This window comes from Brassica napus, chromosome A3 (assembly GCF_020379485.1).
Source record: "Brassica napus cultivar Da-Ae chromosome A3, Da-Ae, whole genome shotgun sequence".
NCBI classification, from domain to species: Eukaryota; Viridiplantae; Streptophyta; class Magnoliopsida; order Brassicales; family Brassicaceae; genus Brassica; species Brassica napus.
In genome coordinates, this window is record NC_063436.1 from 5,284,748 (window position 1) to 5,301,259 (window position 16,512).

Genomic DNA, 16,512 nt, shown 5'->3' on the forward strand with positions numbered 1-16,512 from the left:
ATAAAACTATTTATATTGAAGTTGACAAAAAAGGTAATTGTTTATTTATGAAGTACATATTCCGATTTACGTATGTATCAAGCAATCGGCTCGCGCCCGCCACTCTAGATATCCGTTGGAAAAACAAACAATTAAGTGATTTTAATGAACTTAATATAAATGAATAAGAAATGATTTATTTAGAAAAAATGATTTATTGAATTATAAGTCTTTTCTTAAGAAATTTTCTCTGTTGAAAGAAACTATAAAATTAACTGCGTCAAAGTAAGTTGCTAGCTATTTTGTTTCGATATTGTCAAAAAAGTGGTTTGTTGTAAGGAGATCAAATCTACTCTATAGTTTAGTGAGAGAAAAATATTACCTTACCATGATTTATGATATGTATTTGCGAAGACCATGGTTTCGTATAATGTGAATTATGACTATGTATCACTACATAAAATTACAGTTCAGCAATAGTGACAAAGCTTTGATAGCTATAAGCAAAAACCATGTAATAAATTTTAATTTACAATTTGATCCAAACAAAATATAATTTACAACAAACTTGCAATGGTAACCAATATGTGCTTATGCGTGTCCGCCGTAATTGACCGATCAAAACAATCAGAAGCAAAATTTAGACAACTTTGCGACCACAATTTTTTCACCTACCAATATGTGACCTAGTTCATTCATTAACACTTTTCTATACGTTAAGCGTGGGAAACTATAAAAACATATACAGAATAGACCAATATCGAGTAATTATAATACTACTATTTTTTGATAATCGAACTTAAAATCAGTAAATTATAAATGGATAGGCTCTAACTTATTTATTTCTCCAAATACCTATATGAAATTTAGTTTATTCATTAACACATCATCAATTTTTAAGGTTTTTGTGAGCCTTTAATTTGAACTGATTAGTAATGTATGAAATTTCTAAAATTTCTCTGTTTTAAATGATAATTTTTATCTTATGTTGGACTGAATCTCGCTTTATAGTCAATAATATCAATGATTTTGATACCATGTGTTATAGTATTTTTTTTGTCGACATATCATGTGTTATATAGATGTACAATATGTTTTATTTGGGCTGTCGTACCTCCACAAATTCTGATTTTGATAACAAGTTAATTCTTACAGATTTACAACTCATACCAAATAATAATAAATAAACTGGTTTACAAACTTTCATATATTAGTTTACAAATCTTTCAATTTTTGATATGAAATATCTATAATATTATAATTTAAACTTTTATTTTTAGAAAAGAAAATCTAAAACATGGAGTTTATCATACTGTGAATAAGCCCATGGTCAGAAAATTAGAATTATAAGTTGTGAAGTATATTAATTTTTATGAATTTTCAAGTTAGAACTAACTGAAATGGGTGAAACCTATAATTTCTCATTTCATTAATAAATTGTTTATTAAAATACATATTCTCATATTTTTCTTTAAATTCTCAATGTGGAAAATAGAGCGATTAAAATTTAGTTCCCTATACCAAACTGTTGCAAACTAATAATCAATAGTTAATTTAGTTAAGAAAAAAATTAGATGTAAAAACAGTTCTTTTCTTCTTTCCTTAAGCTTATAGCTGCGTAAGCTTGTATGACTGATGATAATGCAACATGGAGGTAGTCGTATTGACCCGCCATCTTAAGTAAGCCAAACTTAAGATTTTTTTAATTTGTATCAATAATTCAAGGTCTCGTTATCAGTATCACGGTACAAACTCAATTGGTAAAGTCTTGCTTGATTAAATATTCAACTATTGCAGTCAAATTACTTATATATATATATATATTATTTTTTTTTGAAACAAAAGGTGGAATGTATTTTTGAGAAAAAAGAGGATGCCATAAAAAGTGTGTATGAATTCTTATAAATTATTAGCCAGACTATAAAGTGTGTATTAGTTATCATTTTCTTAACGTTAACTGTACCTAAAAAGTTCTAAACACGAATAAAATATTTCCATCGAATAGAGGTGATACCAGATTTTGAGATAGTGCCTCACATATATAAAAATGTGACGTGGTCAGGAAACTGTGAGGTAGTCGTATATAGTACGTATCATCTGATTTGACTGACTGATCATATGATCTGTATATATCCGTATATTGTAGGAATATTCAGTTTGTTGATGATTTGTGGAGAAATCATATCTTTCTTGTTTTAAACACAGTTTTTCTTTTTTTTCCTTTTACGATTAATTATACGATAATATTTATTTACCACCTAAAAAGTAAACGAATCACAACATAGTGAATATTTCTTCGTAAATACTAAAATATCACATTCACTCACGGGAACAAAAACCAAGATGTCTCACTTCTTCAACAACGATACTTTTAGGCGGTTATAAATTATCTCATAGACGATCTTGAATGCACACGAACTTAATAAATTAAAAAGGCATATCATGATACGTGATTGAATACAAAGTCAATCTGTGCAATTTGGATTGTTGTTTAGAAGTGCGAGTAAAGGAAAATAAGATTTGTTTTTTTTTTCGAGATTGTATTGTATGTGAAATTATGAACTCAAATCTTTAACTCGGATTTGGGTTGCTTAGAGAAAAGTAAAGTGGTCTCGGATATTTACAGAAAATATCTTGTTGCATCCCGAGCGAGTTGGGGTTAGATGAGGCTGGTTCTCCGGTTGTAGCCGTTGCTCCAAATCCGTAACCAGCATTGGTTAGTTGAATCTGTCTGCTTGCTATATCGTCTTTGTAGAGACTGTCGAGCAGAAGATTGTCAAACCTCTGCCCTATAAACAGTGACATCATGTGAGTTAAAACTAGAAAGTTCTCTTTAGTTTAAATCCGAATGAGATGACTTACGAGTTTTGTTGCTATTGCGAGACGAGGATTGTTGTTGTTATGAGGTGTGACTAGTGCAAGCTGCCAACCACTTCCTCCAGCTTCTATTAATTAAGCTAAGACTATTAGATGGGCCTGAAGTTTCATGTCCTGCAAAGAAAGTGTTTATCAATTTTTGTCTCTTCCTACAATGGAAATGTATGAGAAAGTTTATATTTTACTATATGTTTTTCTTTCTACCTGGTGGATATATTGCAAGAGCCAATGCGTTTTTTTGTTCTATCTCTGCGGCTTGTGGGTTTATTTTATTTAGACCCAGCACCCACCCAAGGAAAAGGCTCACTGAGTGGTTGGTTTTACAATGCGTAGATGTATTGAAGAAGAGTCACCAGTGCCAGTAAGTCATCAGTGTCTATCAGTGGTGAAGGGTTACTTCAATCAAACATTATCTTTTTTACACAGAAAGAAGAGGTTATGAAAATAGTTTGTAATGCTGGTTGCTTTCCTTTTTCTGTAAATGGGCTTTACAGTGGGCATGTAAATTATTATTTTCGGATTGGTTCATATTAAATCTGATTCGATTAAAAAAGAAAAGAAAAGAAAATAGCACTAAAATTAAAAGTGGATTGGTGGGGGTGTCAGCCTTTGCGTTACTTAACCGTTATTTCAACTTCCACAATCTAAAAAGCACTGTTTCTGTTTTGTCTGAAGAAGAGAAATACCAAGAAAGACGACGGGAGAGGTTCATTTTTCATATAATTCGGATAGAGATGAGAGTTTCAACACGCTACAATTCCACCATGTTTCACATCTAAACAGTTATAGCAGAAAGGAGTTATGATATACAAACAAGGTTCCTCACTAGAACCCTACATACTTTCTGAATATATTATGCTTAATTGAACAAGTGTTATTAAGTAAGGAATGTAAAATAAAAAGAGGTAAAATAACCCTAACCAAAAATAACCGGCCCAAAAAAACTCGAATTTGAAATATTTTAACTTAAGTATTTGTTAAGTATATTAACTTAAGTATTAAAGAGTTTTCAAGTGAGAAATTACATTATTCTCTTTTTTTTTTGGTAAAATGTTAAATTATTATACCAAATTCATTATTCTCATTTTCATAGATCTTTGTGGGCATGCCCTGTGCCCATAAGAACAACCAACTGCCCATGCAGAAGATCGTTCGTCATCCCCTCCACTAGATAAACACACAGCCTCAACTAATCCATTTGTCACAAAACCCTCGGTTAGTACAAAACCCCATAGAACAAGATCTAAATATTTTATCCCAAACCATTATTATCCGTATTCATGAACGGATGAGTCACTTATGAGTCACATACTTTATGTAAAATGGCTTGTTATCTTGACTTAACAAAAATGGCATGTTATCAGTTTCTTTTGTTGACAAAAGCGTAAATCAATCATTGGTCCACTCTCTTCATTTACCTTACTATTAAGATTGCATTATCTAGCAGTGAAAAATAAAAAGTAAATCTCCTTTTAAATTTCGATTTATATTTAAGACGAACATACCATTCCCCACCCCCTCCCCCCAAAATTAAATAAAAATTTAATGCGTACGATTATTATAGACATTGCATAAACGCAAAAGAAGTCTTCGTGATGGAAAAACAAAACGAAGGGTGGAGAAAAAAAAAACATACTATTTTATTCTTTGTAAAGAGAGAATAAAAAATACAAGCTTTTTAGTATAGAGACTCCATGCTCCAAGTGGGGCTCTGAGCTCCATTATAAGCTCCTATTCCTGATTCTATTTTCAACCTCAACACATCTTGTTCTTCTTCATCTGCCTGTTAAATGAAAGAATATTTTTATTATTAATTATATCATCAATGCTTTAACAGGACATTACAAATTGAAAACTGAAATGAAGAAATGAGCAGGACTGGTTCTGAATTAAAGCTCACCAAACACCTATTTAAGTGCCAGAATTTGTAAAAATATATAAAAAATTTACGGCATCAATGGACAAAAATATTTTTCGTGTTTAGGCATCTAAATACATAGAACCGGACCTAGACATAGTCATGTAAGAGACAGGTCTCACCAAAGATAAAGCCACCACGTATTATTATATTAGCAATTGCGATCATAATCTCATTTCCAATACTTTTGACTCTAAATTTCTTTATTTCATTTTTTTGATAAAATAAATTTCTTTATTTCTCTATGAGGCATTTGGTGGAATCAGCTATACTTTTATTAACTCCAGACAATATGACACATTTAGCAGAATTATATATGTTTTATCATTTATAATGCACTGTTATTTAATTCGCAACATTCACTACAAAGCAATCAGATTCTGCTTACCACATAGATAGCATTATTTTCTTTTTAGTAGCCAAATGGACCAGCCAATGAGTGTGGGACCAAATTTCTTAAAAAGGATAAACTGAAACAACACTCCAATAAATGTTTGGTCCGCACTGGAAGCTTCCGATATGGAATCCATTTATGTTATATCCATTAGAAACTAGTATAACAAAGGATTTAAAAAAAAAATCAACTGACAGAAAAACATGAAAAAATGTTTTAGATTTTTTTTTTACAGTTGACGCTTTTAAAGTGGAAATGGGAATATACAATATTATTTAGATTTCAATATCATGTAATTTAGCTGTTGACCAAAATTTGGCAATAGACACGGTTAAGTGGCCAACAAAAATAAATGTATTGAGTACCCGACTACCAAACCCAAAAAAATTAAGCTAACCCGAATATCTTTCTCCTAATTTAATCATTACTTTACTCTAGTAAGATCATACTTTAAATCAACCAGAAAGGTCTATGTCGTCTAAATCAGTATCAAATCAAGAAATCTTACATTATGGAAAAGTATTTATATTTCTTTTCTCAAGTAAACGAATAAAGTAATACCACAATGGATCATTGCCAGCGTCACCAACAAGCCACAAGGCATTTAGTGTTAAAATAATTTGGCAAGAGCATTTAAACCACACAAAATCCTTCAAAAAAACCAGACGAGATTATATAAAAATATTTAGGAATTTCTTGAGAAACAAGAGAAACTACTAGTATGGTGCGATTAACATAATTAGCATTGGATGATGGAGACTTTAAGAAAAGTTAACTAAAGTAATAATATACTACTATTTGAATGCTTCCTTTTACTTTTTTTGTTTCTTGAAAAGTTTACTATCCACTACTTGACTAATTGTAATCATTACTTCTTAATATTAATTAACTAATTGCTGACCTCAATGAAGAGAGTGTTGAAGATCATGCCGGAGAAAGAGTTGAGATTGGAAGTGATGATTTTTAGATTCAATGACTCAAAAACTTCACACAGTTTCACCATTGTGTCTGTCCTCTTATTACATGTTACATTCACCACCATTGTTCTCTCTCCCATGAATGTTACCTTCAACTTCAATCACCCAAAACCCCACTATTTTTTTAGTACCAACCGTTTTTTAAATTTGTGATTCAAGGTGCAACTAGGAACCAAGAAACTTACTTCAAGAACTTCTATGAGAGAACGGGAAGAGCCAGAATCAAGCTGCTTCATCCTCTTGGATGTGACAGGAACCAGTAGATCACAATCAAAATCTTTACCGAAACTCAAGCTACTCTTTGGTGTAGATTCAAGTTCTCTGATCTCAGCTTCAAGCTTCGTTTCTTCATATTGTAACCCTTGTATGTAACTTATAGCATCTTTGATTATTGATGCTTTATCCATCTACCATAAAATAAAAATAAAATCCATAATAATAAGCATGGATCTTGGAGCTAGAAGACAAAGAGTTTTGAATTGCGAACCTTAGTGATATTAGGAACAACTGCACGAAGAGCAAAGAGCCTCTGGTTAAGCTTTTGCCTTCTGTTTCTCTCCAACACAATATTCTTTGAAGCTGGAGACGAAGCCGCACCGTCAGGTGAACTCGAATCATATGATCCGGAAATAGCTTCCTCCAACGGCCAGCTTTTTATAACAAGGAAAACTATCAAAAACTCAAGTGATTCACAGAAAGTAAACAAGAAGAGAAAGAAAGAACCTGTCGTATTTAAACTCTTCGTTTTGGAGGAAGGAGTTGGGTTCCCAGTAATTACTGAATTCTTGGTTGATATCGTCCATTTTCCGACGGATATCTTTCCAATCAACTGTCTGATCGTTTAAGTGGTGTTTCTTGTCTCTCTCGACCTGTGAGCTTTATATAGAGAAAGGCCAATGAGAGAATGAGAGACAGACCAAATCTCGGGAGACAACAACCTAGATTTCCAGTTACTATGTCTATATACATACACACACCGTGGCGTTATATCTTACTGAAAATGAAATATAAAATAATCTCAATTATTAGTACACAGTAACTGGCTAATAAAAAATCTAGATATTTAATACTTTAAAATATAAAAAACCAAATAAAGACTTAGTCTAATGTTATAGGATGATATTCGACACGAGGACTTTATTCTTCATAGTCTTAGCTTAACTATACGGTGCCTGGTGTGTCAATATCTACATGTGAGCACCCAAAAAATCTCCCTTAACAATATTAAAATAATAACCCTAAAAATATGACCAAAAGGAAAAATATAGGAAAAATAAGTGCAGAAACAAACGATTTTGAGACAAGCTAGCAACAAAATAACAAAAAAATGGTGAAACCCCAAGAAATAGCAAAAAAAAAAAAAATCAAAAATAAAGAAATGATTTTTACAATTAAAAAAGTGTTTTTAAGAAAATATTAAATAATTTTAGGTAATAAAAAATTAAGAAACCACATTTCTTAAATATCAAATAGTTTTATTCATAATCAATCAACAAAATAAATATAATAGTCAAATGGATCACACCGAAAAAGCCATAGTCAAAGAATATCAAACAAACTCGGTGTTTCATTTCACATATGTTTCGGCAGCAATGGTCCCTAACGAGAGATGATGTCAAAAAGGATCTCATTTTGTGACCATCTGAAAAACGTTTTAACGACCAACATACACAGATGTATCCACAGCAATGCATGACGTTAGGTATAGACCCAAGCCTAAAGGCAAAAAACTCAGAAAATTTCTCACACAAAACATCAAAAAGATGGGGGTATCATGAAATAACGAAATAAATACCTTTATCGACAGGGAAGGTTACAAGTTATGACGTCCTCGGAAGCTAGCTACGTCAAAGGCGATTCGAAAAATCCCGGTATCCGAGGCAACGAGGAGAACCTCACATTCTCCGGGTCATCGCCAATGGTCGAGAACAGCAACTGAGTTCTAGGAATGCTTAGAGCTGAATAGTAGAACGTGCCGGGTTTAATGGGTGGACGAAACTAGGATGTAATAGGTTTATTTGGAAATTTTGTTCAAATCGTGCTTGTAACCGGACCTGAATTCCTGATTATCGGGTTGAATAAAATTTTAAATTTAAAAAAAAAATACCTTTATTTCCTTGTCCCTCGGTCAGTTGAGAATTGCGTAGGAAGCTTCATCATAAGACTTGGTCCTCTAAGCTTCATCATAAGACTTGGTCCTCTATCTTGCTCAAGTCTCCACAGTCGCTTCCCATAAGACTTGTTCGTCTACCTTGCTCAAGTCTTCATCGTGGAGACGTTTCCACCTCTTGGCACGTTTAACTCCTGTCCATGTGTCTCGTCATTTCCCAAGCTAATTAGCCTCTATCAATATTGCTCGTGTGTTAGTATATGGTCTTCCATAAACATGGTATCCAAATCCTCCACCGCAATGTCTCATTATGTTTAACTTTTGGGTTGAGACATGTGGACGTGCCACCGTAACAAAAAAAACAATACCGCTTTAGATTTAAGTCATTTAACAAAACCATACCCCTTCGTTCGTATGTAACAAAAATGTCGCACAAAATCCAAACAAAGTGGACGATTCCACAAGTATTTCAAACACATTTTCTTTTTTCCCAAATTTAAAACGCATTTATCTTACATAAGAAAAAAAAAAGGAATTTTAAACCTTAGTAACCCCGTTTTGAAAACCTCCTCTCTTTTTTGACAACTGAAAACCTCCTTTTAACCAACTTTCAAACGCATCTTTTTTTTTTAATTTTTAAATTGTTTTTAATGACAAATACAGCTTTGATTAGTGACTAGAAAATGATGAATTTCTTGTTACTTTTATACTGATCAGATTGAACTTTTTGTCAAATTATTGGCACACTGATCTTTCTTTCTTCTTTTTCCTAATTTATAAAAGAATCTATGAAAATGATTTCCGGTAATTTTGATGAAAAAATTAATAAACAAAATTTATACTTTTTTATTTATTCAATTTTTAAAATAAATGTTCGTTCCTTATTTTGTTTATTTTTCCATCACCAATCTATAACTTGATTTATTTATTTTTTAATAAAAAGAAATATGTAAGAATGAAATTTCAAAAACCCACTTGTTGTTGCATTTGACATAACAAATATACTTATTAGCTTGGGAAAGGACTTAATTAAACATATTCCATCTAAATGGGGCTTAGCCCAACCTAACTCCTAGTCTCTGTCACTATATACATATTTGCTCTAACATCATTTTTGTAATGTAGTCTTAATCTCAAATAGAACCCTCTCAAGGGTTTACCAGCAAGACCCTGCCAAGGACTACTGCCTCAGTGATTCACACACGCCTAGTTCTGTTATAGTTCCATATAGTTTCATCCTGGTTATTTGTTTGACCAATAAAGCTCCTTGCCACAAAGCAATATGTAATCAAAATAATGTTCATCTTTTCCTAATATATTCACATTATTTATCAACAATTTTTAAAACCTTAAACCTTTTCAATGAAACACGATATATAATAATTTTAAAAAAAAAAACTCAATACCTGGATGATTTATAAGGCAAAACTATTTCATAAAAAATGGATGATTTTGGTTTGTGTGTTTGCTCAGTTGTGGACATGGTCGAATTGGGAGACCTTGGCCTCTTGATCTTGCTTCTACTCGTTTTGGGATTTTGGGTATGTATGTACACTTACTTCGCCATGTGAAGTGGATGAGACGAGTGTTGAGCAGTCAGATGCTAAATCTTTTTGACTGTTTCTCCAAGAGCTTGATTATGTTGTTAAAGCCAAATTTATCGAGGAGAATCCAGAAGCATTATAATAATATATAACAAATCATTATTTCACGTCTGATCGAGTATGCAAGAATTATATACACAAGAAAAACAAAGAGATAGCTTTCAACATTTCAAAGATTATTAAACCAAACACAGAAAAAAAAATCTAAGATTCAGATCAATTCTGACTCATCAACTTCAGTCAAATATAAAATTACAGGTACTTGAACACCTTGACAGAAACAACAACTCTTTGACAAGCTCAAGTTTCTTGCAAGGGTCTGTAGAATTAGAGCAGATGCTTACTTTTTCTAAACAGTTTGCGCTTCTTAAGATGAATGCCACTACTTCTTTTTCTTCTTCTGTTCCTTCATATCCTACCCATTCAAGAGCTTCTAGACTCGATAACAGACATTCAGGAACTGAGTTCGGTTCCTTCCAACATGGACGCCAAGCCTGAAGGATATGGCACTGGGATAAATTGAATGGAAAGAAATACAGTGCATTAGAGATCATCACAGATTTATACTAATCAAGGAAACTGAATACAAACCTGTTCGAGTTTGAGAGATTTTAGTTTAGGGGAATCTCTGAGCATACACATAAGTAGATTCAACCACTTTGTCATACATGTGCATATCTTTAAATGTACAAGACAATAGAAGATGCTACCAGAAGGATACACATTCTGCATATAGACAAGAGATTTGACCATAAGAGAAGTCGCTATCCGAAGTTGTTTATAGACATGTACGTATAACGATAGCATGCAAGTAAAGAACAAGTACCTCCGAAGTTAATAATAAACATAAATAGAGACGCTTGACTGAAGTAATATAACGCAGAATCTCCCCAGGATGCTTATAATTGACGTCAAACCTTGCCGTCATAATCTTAGGCATATCATTCTCAATGATGCAAAATGCATTCCTATAATCGACAATGTCCAACCACTCCAATGAAGGAGTATCTATCACAAACCCATCTATCACTGAAAAACCCTTACCCATGATGATCGATAATACCAAACTCTTTAAAGAAGGCACTCTAACGGTGAAAATAGTCACGTTGTCATACGGACGTTGTTCCACGTGCAAGTCTTCAAGAACAGGACAACTTGATAAAAGACTACTAACAAATTCATCACCAGGGTACTCCACAGATACAAGGCTCAAAGTTTTAAGAGATGGGAAAGCAATAGAGGAAGAAGTATCTTCAAGGATCACTTTATTTAGTTTCAAAGTCACAAGCATTCTACACCCTGTGTACAAACTACTTGGAAGTAGTATGGGTGGAGAATCATTAGACGACGAGTCGATTTCGAAAATCAACTCACGCACACAGAATTTATCTGCAGCTCTAATCCACACTCGGATATCTTCACCACCACAGGTTTTACCAAGTTTAAAATGCAAAGTCTCTATCACGGGAGCTTCGTGCAGAAACAAAAACCTGTCTACAAAGCGGGAGAATCTTCCGTATTCAATACTCTGGTAGCTATCATCATATTCAAGTCTTGGCACGGACGTCCAAAGAAACCGCCATCGTTTAGACAAAAGCATCGTTGACGCAACGTCTTGCGCAGGCAGTAGCGACAATATGCTCAAGAGCAGCGATTCAGGCAACTCACTTATCAAATCCATTTTATAACTGACAATGTGGCTTCTTGTTTTGAAATTCCTTACAAAGCAATGACACGAAATAGAGATTCTGAACAACGAGATAAACAGTCATAAGCAATCAAGGACGACAACTAGGTCAAGGCAAGGCCCTAGGTTATTTATGAATAAAAACTACTTCAAAGTCAGCAAGTAAAACGAGGATTACAAAAATTTCACAGACAGGCAGATACCTTAGACACCAGTTCGAATCGCTTTAGATTCCACGTTCTCCTAAAGCCCTAGAGGCATTGCCGCAAGAAAAAATATAAAAGAATTCTAAAAGAAGATTGCTGAAAATAATACTAATACATATAATGAAATTGACACTTAGTCAATTGAGAATTATCAAATTGAATTACGTGAATACTAAAGTGTTAAAAGTTAGAAGAAGATTTTACAATTTTCACACACTTCAAAAAAAGTTTGTCATACCAAAAAGAAAGCTTTTTAAATATCATAATTTCAAAAGAACTAATTAATCATAGATATTAGAGAAAAAGACCAAAATAGCACTAAATCAAGTTTTTGTTCCCAAACTAGCACTCAAGGCCAAAAGTTACAAAAATAGCACTCAAGGGGTGGGGTTTAGGGTTTAGAATTTAGGGTTTAGGGTTTAGAGTTTAGGTTTTAGGGTTTAGAGTTGAGAAGTGAGGTTTTGGGGATAAGATTTCAAATTTTGAAAAATAAAAAAAAATAAATTTTTCAAAAGATAAAATGCTATTTTTGGTCATTTTAGTTTTTGAGTGCTATTTTTGTGATATAAACTTAAAAAGGTGCTATTTTGGAGATTTGCCTTTTTTAAAATGAGATAATTATGGGAAAAACAAAACAAAACTAAGTAAGTAAAATAGACCGTATCTTCCAAATTAAATATATATATATATATATATACCAATTTAACATAATTATCCCTAATTTTAATAACTTTTTTTACGTACGTGAGAATTAATAAAAAGATAAAAAAATTATTCATTTTATACTTATCTGAATTAACAGATTTTATATTTTAAAACTTTTAGTTATTAGTAAAACGATGAATGCAAGTTAATTAAGCTTATGGTTTTCTAGGGATAAGTGGGTGTCTAATGGCTATCATCATCGTATATGAATTTTGGCATCACCGTCCAAAGAGGCTAGATGGCTCGTTTTGACAACACCAATTATGGCCATAACATCATTCGCAGGCAGTGAGACGCTATCTTAATAAAACCCGTTTAAAGAAACAAGTTGTATAATCTTTCTCAAAAAAAAAAACATGTTATATAATCATCCAAAACTCGATGACTGTACAACACACTAGGAAACGAATTATATGGTTCCAGGCCTGTTCCAACGATCCAAAGACATTCGATATTGGATTGGACATTGGTTGAGAAACAGTGAGCAAGCCCATCAATTTTTATTGGGCGAAAACCGACTTGAGTCCTGAAAGCCGTCATACTCATACATCGTCCGTATGACCGTATAATACATGAGTATGTTTCGTTATTGGTCACGAAATTTAATTTTGAAGTAATAATTTGCTAATGTTTGTCGTTTAGCGAAGACTTTAAGTGTACAAAACCCTAGAACAGAACACGAGAGCATCTATACTAGGCTTACTAGCCATGTGTTGATTTATGTCCTTGACCATTGTCCATTATGTGATTTTTACTTGTCGACATTATGAGTTCGTACTTCGTCAATAATTCCAAATTGTAAGAGATAGTGGGGACGGAAATCAATGTGAGAGCAAATTTATATTTTGTGAGATATTGAGAGAAGGTATATTAGAAAAGTCACTATAAATTTAATTTTATAAGAGTTAAACCTAAAATGTGTCGTTTACGCCAAACAAATATGCATTCTCTTTAGTGTAAACATTTGTTAGCACACGAGATACTTTTTTCTAATGTTGTATGTCGCATGAGATCATTTTTTTAAAGTTCCTTTAGTTTAAAATGGTATAAATTGTTTGAATCAATATGTATTTTAACATCTTTTAAAAAAAGATCATATGATACATTTCTTTTGATGTACATTTTCCATAAGATCATGAAAATATATGTAATATAGTACAAATTAACAAATATATTGTACCAGCATCAACCAGAAAATTGTACTTAACTTTTGAATAAAAGTAATGATCTACGTTTCTTAAACCAAAAAGAAGAAAAAAAATGACTATCTCAGCAAAGAAAACTTCTGGTGTGTTGTAAAACCTTGGGCCAGAGATTCTGCTGGCTTGTAAATACAAGAAGAGAGGGGTACGTTACTAAAATTTATGGCGAATGCGACAAATAGAATTTTGAGCCGTCGATTTCCATGTTGAGTTCTCGATATCCAATGTAAAGATTCCAATCTAACGTTCATGATCCATTTTCTTCGAACTTACCTTACCAAAAGTTTCTTTGGCAAGCTTTTTCTTAGCACACGCACCACTTGTAAGTTGTAACAGTCACTTTACATATTCTGTAATTAGTTGGCATAGAGTGCCAAGTAAGGCCAATTTTTAGTGTCTAATGCACTGCCAAATCCATGCATTGTTTCATATAACATTTTAAGACCATTTTACCAAAAAACATTTTAAGACCTTCATCACATAGATTTTTGATGTTTCTGTAATAAATACTAGAGAGAGATATAATGTAATAGATTTACACTGAAGAGAACCGCAAAATAACATAAAGGACAATAGATGGAAGTTGTTAAGCCCTTTTTTCAAAAAAAAAAAAAAAAAAAAAATTGGAGTTGCCACTTGGCAGTCAGCGCCATGTACAGTACAATTGTGATGATACGAGAAGATGTTGAATATTTCAACGAAATGTAACCATTGTTGCAACGTCGGAACTACTTACTACTCTTGAATGTTTTCTCCAGCCATTATTGCCTAACATATTATCTCCACACAAAGAAAAAAATCGTAATTCACTGTACTCTATGTGAAAAGTGACAATTAATAGGCGATGAAATCAAAGTAAAAGCTAACAGAGAACATTGTCATCTTGTAAACTTGTGGGGTTGTAGACGTCGTCAACATGCATTCTAACCTCTTTAACGCAATTGTGTTATCGCATTACGACACACGAGCCCCGACCATTAACGTAATCATACTTTTTGTTTGCTCTTAAATGTACAATTTAAGCTTGCATTGTTTTCCCTTTGATTTTACTTGTACATTATTTTCAATCCAACACGCACGGGTGGTTCCCACATTTAAATGATTGCAACAACATTATGCAAATTTTCCAAAAAAAACAAAATATAAACTGAACCAAAATCTGAAAATTTATAGTTAATTCAAAAAGATATATATATGACTGAATTATCTTTTTAAATTTAGTTTTCTTCTTTAACCAACTTTCAACACTAGGTTTTAAAACAGATTAAGAAGAAAAGGAACAGAGTTTTTGTGATATATATGTTGTACCAGAAGAAAAGTTGAATTAAGTAACAAGAATATAAAGCATTTCGCAGTATATTATTCTCAAATTATTTATTACTTTTCTTTGAATATAAATGACCAAATATGACATATAATTGGGTCAGCAAATATCGTCTTGTATAACAGTAAATATATATATACATACATATATATATACCAACAAAAAAAAAAAAAAAAGAGTAAATAAAGTAATAATAAAACGGCTAAAAATGCAAATCCGTTTTCTCCTCTTTTCTCTATAAAGTCTCATTCATATCCCATATGAGACGCTGAAGAAAACTTCAAAACATATATTTTCCAAAAAAAAAGTCTCGAAAAGAAGTTTCTCAGAAACAGTGAGAAGAAGAAAAAAAACCTATAACTCTCCCCAGAAAAAAAAAAAGGCAAAAAGAGAGAAGCATCAGATCTAGAAAAATGTGTCTGGTGTGTTTATGTGATGATGAAGAGACAGAGTTAGGGAGACAACAAGCACCTGGATCGTGTCCGTATTGTGGAGGTAAAGTGCAAATGCTTGATGTCGAAAGAAAATGGATGTTTTGTTTCGTTCCTCTCTGTTTCAAGATTAAGAGGAAGTACTTGTGTTCTTCTTGCGATCGTCGTCTCGTTTTGTATCATTAAAATAATAATATTGATATAATTAAAGTAGATTATTAGCGTATTAATCAAGGGAAATAATTTTAGTCGGGGGCGTTTGGTACGTTTTAGTATTATCTGTGTCGTGTAAAACCGACATTGATCTTTACAAGTTAGAAGTCTCTCGATATGATGTTCAAATATGATGTACTTTCTCTTTTGTCTGCAGTGCCTTCTTAAGTCGGTCCAAAAATTAATATTATATGTAATGGTTCTTTTAAATGTAATGATGAATTTCTAGTTTGGTATACTTAATTCTGGCGATTTCCTGTCCCGTATCATTACAATAGCATGTTCGAACCGTCAGTGTATATGATCTCCAGTCTCTACAATCTTGCAATTCATTCCATTTGTGTAATTTATCAAATAATCAAGCACGGGTGTCAAATTGGCCTGATCTCAGTTCGATAAGGTTTCTCTTTTTGTGAAAAAGTTCGATAATAAGGTTTTTGGACGTCTCGGTTTGTTTTATCGCGTGAAAAGTACAAACCACGACGACAGAAACAAGAACGGTGCCGAAAAAGTTGGATTGAACCCGAGTTTATCAAATGGTGCCAGTGGTGGCTACACTCATTACGTTAACAACGCTATTGCTTCAAACAATTTACCATTCGCACATTAAAATGCTTGATGCACATTTATAGCATTAAACCTTTCTAAGATAGATATCAATTTGTAATGATAGTAGGAATACTACCGATCACGGACAAATCTTGGATATTTATTATTATTTAAGACTTTAAGTAATCTTTAGACGATATTTCGAAGTCCCTAATTCAAGATTATGAGTAGTTTCAACATCTTAATTTGCGTTTTGCGTTGGCGTTGATAAGGCAGTAGCGACACATCACTAGTTAATGATCGATACGAATCCTATCATTAATTAAATACAGTATA

The 16,512-nt window shown here is 32.6% G+C and overlaps 3 protein-coding genes across 3 annotated transcripts; 1 reads left to right on the top strand and 2 right to left on the bottom strand.

Annotated features, from left to right (window-relative positions):
* Positions 1-2,485: 2,485 nt before the first annotated feature.
* LOC125599714 (transcription factor bHLH35-like) lies at positions 2,486-7,296 on the bottom strand. The gene is made up of 5 exons (XM_048772858.1): positions 6,869-7,296; positions 6,633-6,795; positions 6,331-6,552; positions 6,070-6,240; positions 2,486-4,639 (listed from the first exon to the last, which is right to left on the bottom strand). The coding sequence occupies exons 1-5, from the start codon at positions 6,946-6,948 to the stop codon at positions 4,535-4,537; spliced, it is 741 nt and encodes a 246-aa protein (XP_048628815.1). The 5' UTR covers positions 6,949-7,296; the 3' UTR covers positions 2,486-4,534.
* Positions 7,297-9,788: 2,492 nt separating this feature from the next.
* LOC106443288 (probable FBD-associated F-box protein At1g32375) lies at positions 9,789-11,931 on the bottom strand. The gene is made up of 3 exons (XM_013884860.3): positions 10,686-11,931; positions 10,451-10,585; positions 9,789-10,368 (listed from the first exon to the last, which is right to left on the bottom strand). The coding sequence occupies exons 1-3, from the start codon at positions 11,538-11,540 to the stop codon at positions 10,096-10,098; spliced, it is 1,263 nt and encodes a 420-aa protein (XP_013740314.2). The 5' UTR covers positions 11,541-11,931; the 3' UTR covers positions 9,789-10,095.
* Positions 11,932-14,276: 2,345 nt separating this feature from the next.
* LOC106443287 lies at positions 14,277-15,870 on the top strand. Its single transcript, XM_013884859.3, has one exon. It carries the CDS (start codon positions 15,397-15,399, stop codon positions 15,598-15,600), a length of 204 nt encoding a protein of 67 aa, XP_013740313.1. The 5' UTR covers positions 14,277-15,396; the 3' UTR covers positions 15,601-15,870.
* Positions 15,871-16,512: the final 642 nt, after the last annotated feature.

What these genes read in the sequence shown, in the direction of transcription:
- LOC106443288 (XM_013884860.3), bottom strand. Translation starts at nt 11,540, where the DNA reads ATGGATTTGATAAGTGAGTTGCCTGAATCGCTGCTCTTGAGCATATTG. An exon ending in GTTTATTATTAACTTCGGAG is followed by an intron (nt 10,586 to 10,685) that starts GTACTTGTTCTT and finishes GTCTATATGCAG; the next exon opens with AATGTGTATCCTTCTGGTAG. An exon ending in AATCTCTCAAACTCGAACAG is followed by an intron (nt 10,369 to 10,450) that starts GTTTGTATTCAG and finishes AATTTATCCCAG; the next exon opens with TGCCATATCCTTCAGGCTTG.
- LOC125599714 (XM_048772858.1), bottom strand. Translation starts at nt 6,948, where the DNA reads ATGGACGATATCAACCAAGAATTCAGTAATTACTGGGAACCCAACTCC. An exon ending in GAAGAGTTTAAATACGACAG is followed by an intron (nt 6,796 to 6,868) that starts GTTCTTTCTTTC and finishes TGTTATAAAAAG; the next exon opens with CTGGCCGTTGGAGGAAGCTA. An exon ending in TTGTTCCTAATATCACTAAG is followed by an intron (nt 6,553 to 6,632) that starts GTTCGCAATTCA and finishes ATTTTATGGTAG; the next exon opens with ATGGATAAAGCATCAATAAT.
- LOC106443287 (XM_013884859.3), top strand. Translation starts at nt 15,397, where the DNA reads ATGTGTCTGGTGTGTTTATGTGATGATGAAGAGACAGAGTTAGGGAGA.